At 42.4% G+C, this 7,075-nt stretch overlaps 1 protein-coding gene across 1 annotated transcript; it reads right to left on the bottom strand.

Annotated features, from left to right (window-relative positions):
* Positions 1-811: 811 nt before the first annotated feature.
* LOC109477905 (telomeric repeat-binding factor 2-like) lies at positions 812-6,616 on the bottom strand. The gene is made up of 8 exons (XM_019779371.1): positions 6,393-6,616; positions 5,973-6,038; positions 5,592-5,781; positions 4,502-4,764; positions 3,957-4,122; positions 3,530-3,691; positions 2,813-3,036; positions 812-1,974 (listed from the first exon to the last, which is right to left on the bottom strand). The coding sequence occupies exons 1-8, from the start codon at positions 6,582-6,584 to the stop codon at positions 1,642-1,644; spliced, it is 1,596 nt and encodes a 531-aa protein (XP_019634930.1). The 5' UTR covers positions 6,585-6,616; the 3' UTR covers positions 812-1,641.
* Positions 6,617-7,075: the final 459 nt, after the last annotated feature.

The raw sequence follows: 7,075 nt of genomic DNA, 5'->3' as shown, positions 1-7,075 counted from the left end.
GTCCTGAAGTTGTAAGTTGTAAGTTTACATCTGACAACATCAAAACAAGTAATATTATTTTATGTGATGAACGTTAAAAAGTGTTGTGTGAAAGAATCTGTAAATATGGTTTGATTTTGACAGAGTGAAAAAGACTGGATGACAACCAAAGGAGTGAATAAATCTGTCACTTTACATTCTGTTGTTTTCCGCAGCAGTCTTTGCAACTTGTTATCATAAGCATGACTTGTTATGATTTCAAAACATTCAAATGTTTATGGTATACATACACAGACTCACGTGTAACTAGCCTATTATTACTGCTACTATGTATTATGTATATACATTAATTTTGTAACTGTATGTCTGAACACTATACAAACTTAGCACCTACTCAACAGTTTGACTGAGGACTATATGAACTTATAAGATAGTAATATATAGCTAACTCAACAGGTTGTGTAACAACTATATGAACACAGAAGTAACTCAACAGTTTTTTGACCACTATACAAACTCATAACCAACTTTACAACGAGTCTAACCACTATACGAACTAACTCAACAGAATAAGTCTGAAAACTAACGTAGCTTTATACATGTAGTATCTATTGCCTAATATGGAACCTCGGTGTTAAAAAAGCATCAATCCTACAAATACTTACCTAATATTGTAACAAGTCTCAACTTAAACTAGGACAGAATCTTGTTTTAAAGTTAACTTTCTCAGAGATGAGTTGAAGGGGAATAAGTAGACAAATTTGGGAGCTGAAATCAACTCAATGATTCGGGTGTTTCTGTCCTTACACCTTACTTCTATCCCTAACATGTCATGTTCACAACAACTCACTACTGTACAACTGGTCTTCCCAGAACCATCTTGTTTTAAAGTTAACCTTCTACATGCTGCCTAACTCCATAACAAAGTTATAGGGACGTTACTAGAAATTTGCCAACTAGATAAATCAACTTGATAATTTGTGTTAGTCTGTCCTTACATAATATCTTCTACCATTTACCTGATACAAACAGCACAATAAAGGATGATTTGCGTCCTCTACTACAACATATGATTGTTTAACAATCACAACTTTGACAGTAAAAAAATATGGTTAACTCTCAAAATACGCTATTAACAGTTAGAATGCAATATGAAGTACAAACTTTGGGTGATTTTTTTTTGCATTTGTAGTAGATTTCACTCACTGGTGTTTTTTTAGATCTACTGCTACAAGGGGATTTCTTTGCCCATGACTGTTCCAGACTTAAACAGCTGTCTCTACTTATCTTTCAAATTAACGTTAGTTCTTGCGATTATTGTGCAAATAAAAGTTGTCATTTTTCTTTTACTCCCTAAATTTCTTCTGCTACTAGGGGAATTCAGCTCAGAAGAGTAAGATCTGTAAATACCGGTACCCAAAAGATTTTATGTGTACCTAATTTTTTAGCCTGTTCCCAAAAATGAATTTAGAGCCATGTCCTGGTATTCTTCTGCTACTAGGGGAATTCTCTGACTGTTCCAGACTTGACTAGCTGTCTCCACTTGTCCTTAAGGTTAACGTTAGTACGGTTCTTGTGTAAATGAAAGTTTGTTTTCTAATTGTACTTTTTTGTAGTAGATTTTACTAAAGGTTTTACAGTAACTAGATTTTGCTTCTGCTACTAGGGGAATTCTCTGACTGTTCCAGACTTGACCAACTGCCTCCACTTATCTTTAAGGTTAACATTAGTACGGTTCTTGAAGCGGTAATTGTCCAGAATCTCAGACCAGTGACCCACGCCGTACTCCTGCACGCCTTTGATCAGGTTTTCCACCTCGTATTCGGCCCACCTGAACCGGGAGCGGACTTGTCCTTTGCTGGTGATGTCTAACGGTTCTCTCTTCTGTACTAGCCGGCGGGGTACGACAAGACTGGCCGCGCTGCAGGGCAGGGCGCTAGGAAAGTTCTCGGAGCTGTCAGAATCCGAGTCATAGATGTAGTACTTCTTCTTCACCTAACAAAATATGATAACAACTAGTAAGGTATCATGAAAGTTCATCTGTGTTGGTAGTGACATGTTTAAAGTTAATAATAATAGTAATGGTTTCTATTGTCCAAATAGTACCCGTGCAGTTGCAGCCTTTAACGGCTGAATTGATGCAGGGTATCACATAATAATCAATATACATAATCAATACAAATCACAACAAACAAGTAATACACATGATAACACATATGTTTGCTCCACAATTTTTTGTGGAACTGTCGCAAGGGTCTGTGCGGCTGCCATTCGGCGCCACAAGGTGACCTCAATACGACTTTCCCCAACCGAAGTTAGGTACCCATTCACACCTGGGTGGAGTGAGGAAAGTCGTGTAAAGTGCCTTTCCCAAGGGCACAACGTCGGGCGCATGTCCAGACATGTACCGGGTACGACTCGGGTTCGAACCCGGGTCTCCCGGTTCACAGTCGAATGATCTACCACTACGCCACCCGACGCCACAATTAAGACTTTGGTCCAACACAAAAAAATTCAAGGGGCCCTGACAGGAAACGTACATTGGGGAAACAGAGAGGTCTCTAAAAGCTATGTTTCAAGAACATACACGGCCTAGCTCTGCCAGTTCAGAGGTGTCTCAACACATCCACATCCACATCCACGTCACCCGGACATTTTGTTTCACTTGACACTGTAAGGATTTTAGACACCAGTCACTCTGGTCTTCCTCAGTAGACTGACCCAGTGAGGCTTGTCACGTGGCTTCTTTGAAGTGTGACGTCAACACTGGGTCAATGGGGATCCTAATGGAGATCCTATTAAAACAAACAAACAAACAAACAAATAAACAAACCGGCGCTCGGAATGTCTCCTCATCAGAGCTCCAAGTCTCCTTCACCCCGTTTCCGTACTCCGGTCTGTCCCTCGGTCTTTTCTTCGATCCTTGCGTCACGTTCTCCTTCCGTGTCTCCTCTTCTGATGATTCGCTGTCACTTTCCACCAGTGTTCGTCGCTCCGCCTGCTTGTGGACCTTCTTGCGAACCCCGCTTGTGGAAGGCTGGTCACTCGTCATCCAATCTGAATATTCAAGATTAAAGATCACTTTAGTGAACATTACAGTAGGGCAACTAAATTAAGTCCAATTTCTTCTTTTTATCCAATTTTTTCCCAAAAACTGGAAGTGCTTACACCAAGTGCAATTTTTTTCTGAAGCAAGATCTTTTATACGGCTGGATGCCCTTCCTAACGCCAACTCAACAAACAAAGTTTAAAAGCAATTCACTACAAACTAATTATAGCATGACCCACAACACCAACCCACAGGACAGAGACAAGTGGCGAGCTGCCATTAAGCCCCAGATGTACTGTGCAAGCACGTCTAACCCTCGGAAGACGGGGAACAACAGGCGATAAACCGGACAGTGAGTGTGAGTGAGCAAGATGCATTGGCTAATATTGCAATCTATAACAATAACTTGCAATGATTAAAACTGGCGCAACACCCCGAAAGAACATACACTGTACACAGTAGTAAATATTCAACTGTTCATATAGAAAAGCACATATTTACATCTGATGTCTTTTCCAGTGTCTCCTGATTTCTGCATCCGTCCCGGATTGTTTCGGTCGGTGGAAGGGGCAGACGTTGTCTGGGTTTTCTTGCGGTTTTCTGTCTTCTCGAAGTTTTCTTCATCTGTTTGCTGTTTGCGCTTCTCTCCACGGCTCTGCACAGCTGCAATAAACGATAAATAAATAATAAACAATAATCTTTCAGGTCACATTCCAAAAAACAGGTTGGGACAGTTCATCCTCACTTTGGGACAACTGAAATTTATTTTTGGGACAGCGCTGGGACAATAGGAAGAAAAGTTAATTTTGAGGCCTGAATTATTGCACGCCTTTATGTACAGTATAAAAATAATGGTGGTTGTTTACTTGGTTCCCTGTTTGTGTACATGTTTACCTGTACTTACAGAATGTAAGTGAGGGCTACAAACCTCCATGTGTGGCAAACTCATGACGTCCCGTTGTCTCTGACGATGTTTTCTTCCGAGGGCTTCGCCTTTCTGTTGGCTCCGAGTTTTTTGCTGCTTGCTGGTGTTTCCGTGGACTCTTTCTCACACCAGATCCAGATGTTTTCTCTTCGCGGTTTTGCTCCAAATCCTTTCAAATGTAAAGTTACGTGTTAGGTTGTATGTAAATAATGTTTCCATTTTGATGTAGTGTATTTGTATGATGCGCTATATGTTAACTCCAGGAAGACTAGCTGCATACCTGATTCTGTACTTGTATGTTTGCTAATGGAGATCGTGTAGCATAGCGGCAGAACTTTCTACTCAGAACCAAGAGGTCCTGGGTTCAACCCTGTCACCGATCCTGTGCCCTTGGGAAAGGCTTTTCACACGACTTTCCTGGATGGAGGCCTGGCGAACCCCATCTTGCATTAGCCACAAAAGGCAGCAGAATCTTCATCAGCTAGTTGAAGGCAGCTGGCTCAAAATGAAAGAAGAGAAGAAGAAAAGAAGGAGAATTAATAAGGCACCTTCTCAGAAGCAGCCCCGGATGTTTTAGCTTCTCGGCTCTTCGCCAAATCCCCGCGAAGGTTACGGTAGTCGTATCCGTTGACGTCTGTCCACTCTGACCCCGATCTCTCCTCCTTAGCCATGACCAGAAAACACTCCCGCAGCAGTGCAGGGGAATTGAACACAAACTCTTCTTCCTGCTCCTTGGGAGGTGCTTCGTTCTCAGACGGAGTCTCGTACATGTCAGAATCACTCTCAGATTGAGACAGGCTTTCTTCTGGTGCTGTAAAGTACAACACAATACACATTGATTTATTATTTCACAGTCAAGTACAAGTAAAAATAGAACAACAGTGCTTGTCTTGCCTTTGGGGGTTTGCTGATGATTCTGCTACACTGTAGAGTTGGGCTGTAGAATTTGGACCATCGCACACCGGGGCATGCCCCTAGTCCTTTTCAAAAGGTTCTTTAACGTGTGGGGTATGGCTTTCTCCAAACAAAGGGACCTCCATTTAATGTTCTTCCTGAGGGATGTCCCTAACTGAAGCTAGGTACTCCAAAGTCTAACCAGCCTGAATATTTTTTTTTCCATCATCTCAATTTAGTTTCACATGCAGGTAATTTTCAAGGTTAGCATCCTGTACCAGTGCAGGTATACAGAAATGAGGGTTTGAGCTCTACAGTGCTCACAGATATGAGAAAACAAAATATGTCCCCAATAAGCAGGAAAAAGTTGGGAAGAATACAAGACCTCTGCTGTGGTCTTGCTTTTGGACGGCTTGTGCTGCTATACCTGACCCCTACACTGTGAAAAAATGCTGGTGACAACCCTGCTAGAGATAGCCAAAAAAAAAAGATAATCCCTACCTACCGACCCTATTTTTTTTCAGGACTAAAACACAACATTTTTTCCCTCTGCCCTACCCTCTGTTCCGTCCCCAGCCTCTATCCTGGCCCTCAGGACCCGCTGGGCAGCTTTCAGTAAAAACCTTTTTCCACAAAGGTGTGGCTGTTTAACGTGTGTGGTATGGCTCTCCCCAAACACGGGACCTCCATTTAATACCCTACCTGAACCTGAGGGACGTCCCTAACTAACTGTAGTCTGTCTACCTTCTGTTCCGTCCCCAGCATCTATCCTGGCCCTCAGCACCCGCTGGGCGGCTTTCAGGAGGAACGGCAGCGAGAATCCGTCCACGATGAGGTGCAGGAACTGGATCATCCAGGTGAGAAACTTGTCGTACGAACACCTGACCTGAACCAGAGAGTGGTCAGGGTTCCCTGACCTCATCACCTCCTGGACCTGCAAAACGGATGTTCAGATACAAAGTTATTTATTTATTTTTTATTATTTCCAACATGTAATCACCAGACGTGGTGACGGCACACTCACGTTTTTCAACTTATATTAATGCCGCCACCAACACAGGGGACAATACAGTATTTTCACCTTAGCGAAGTGAGGAAAGTGTAGTTACACAAATATCAGCCCACCTTTGAGCGGAGTTTCTTTCTCTTCGCAGTCGTCGCAGCTCCAGGCACCCAGACCCTAGAGAACACCTGCAGTGGTACAAATACCGGTACATGTACATTCAGTGTGATGCAATATTGCAGAATGTCCAAAACTTTGTTGTGCAATTCAGAAATAGTTTCTGCAAATACGTGTACAATACACACCTATACCTCTGGATCTAATCCCAATTGGCATTTACAAAATTGCATGTTGGCGAACATTCAAAAAATTTAATGCATAATGTTGATTTGATTTTGATCTGATTTATTGAAATTGCTACAGTGCAATACACAGTCAACAAATCAGGTCATTGGCCAGGGTCAATGGTCAGTGTTTGATACAGAAGAAGAGGAAACTGAGCAAAAACAAAATGTTTTCCTTCGGTAAACAAAAATCCTGACCTGCTCTGCAGCCTGGAAGTCTCCCCCCCTACAGCACACCAGCACACTCTGTGTCATCACCAGACCGCGAGCCTCGGACACTTGGTCCTCCGGCACCGCGAAGTCGGACACCAGACTGTCGAAGATCGGCAGTGCTGACTCCAGAGCTGTGATGTCACCGTCTTCCTCATACCTGCAAATAAAAATAATCATGAACTAGAAACGCAGACATTTGCTCTGGGGCAAATGCAGCAAATACCTTCACCATATTACCAAAAGGTATTGTCTGTCCTGTATGTATTTGTTTCTATGTGTGGGACACACCAGCAATCAAATCAAATCAAATTTCTGGACTGTTCCAAAAAATAAATGCCAAGGGAGAAGAAGAAGAGGTCTAAAATTATCTTTAGTTCCTTCCCACGTTGTAAATATTATTCAGAATTTCTACAAACCCTACCTCTAAACTATTCAGTCTTGGACCAGCCCGCCCCCCTCCCCATAATAGGGAAGCAAGCAACAACACTCCAAACTTTCAAGCTGCAACATTAAAACCGTTACTCCCCCTACCCAAAACTTCCTTGGTATTCAAGCTCATATTCTTGCAAAACTCTACGACAAGATAGGGAGGAAATTTATTAATTTTTACGTACCGAGTTGTGTAGTCTTTCCCGTCAGCCAATCGGCTCAACAGTTGGATGAGCTTG

The sequence above is a fragment of the Branchiostoma belcheri genome, unplaced genomic scaffold (assembly GCF_001625305.1).
Source record: "Branchiostoma belcheri isolate BF01 breed outbred unplaced genomic scaffold, Haploidv18h27 scaffold105, whole genome shotgun sequence".
Lineage (NCBI taxonomy): Eukaryota > Metazoa > Chordata > Leptocardii > Amphioxiformes > Branchiostomatidae > Branchiostoma > Branchiostoma belcheri.
This window is presented reverse-complemented; position numbering and strand designations above follow the sequence as displayed.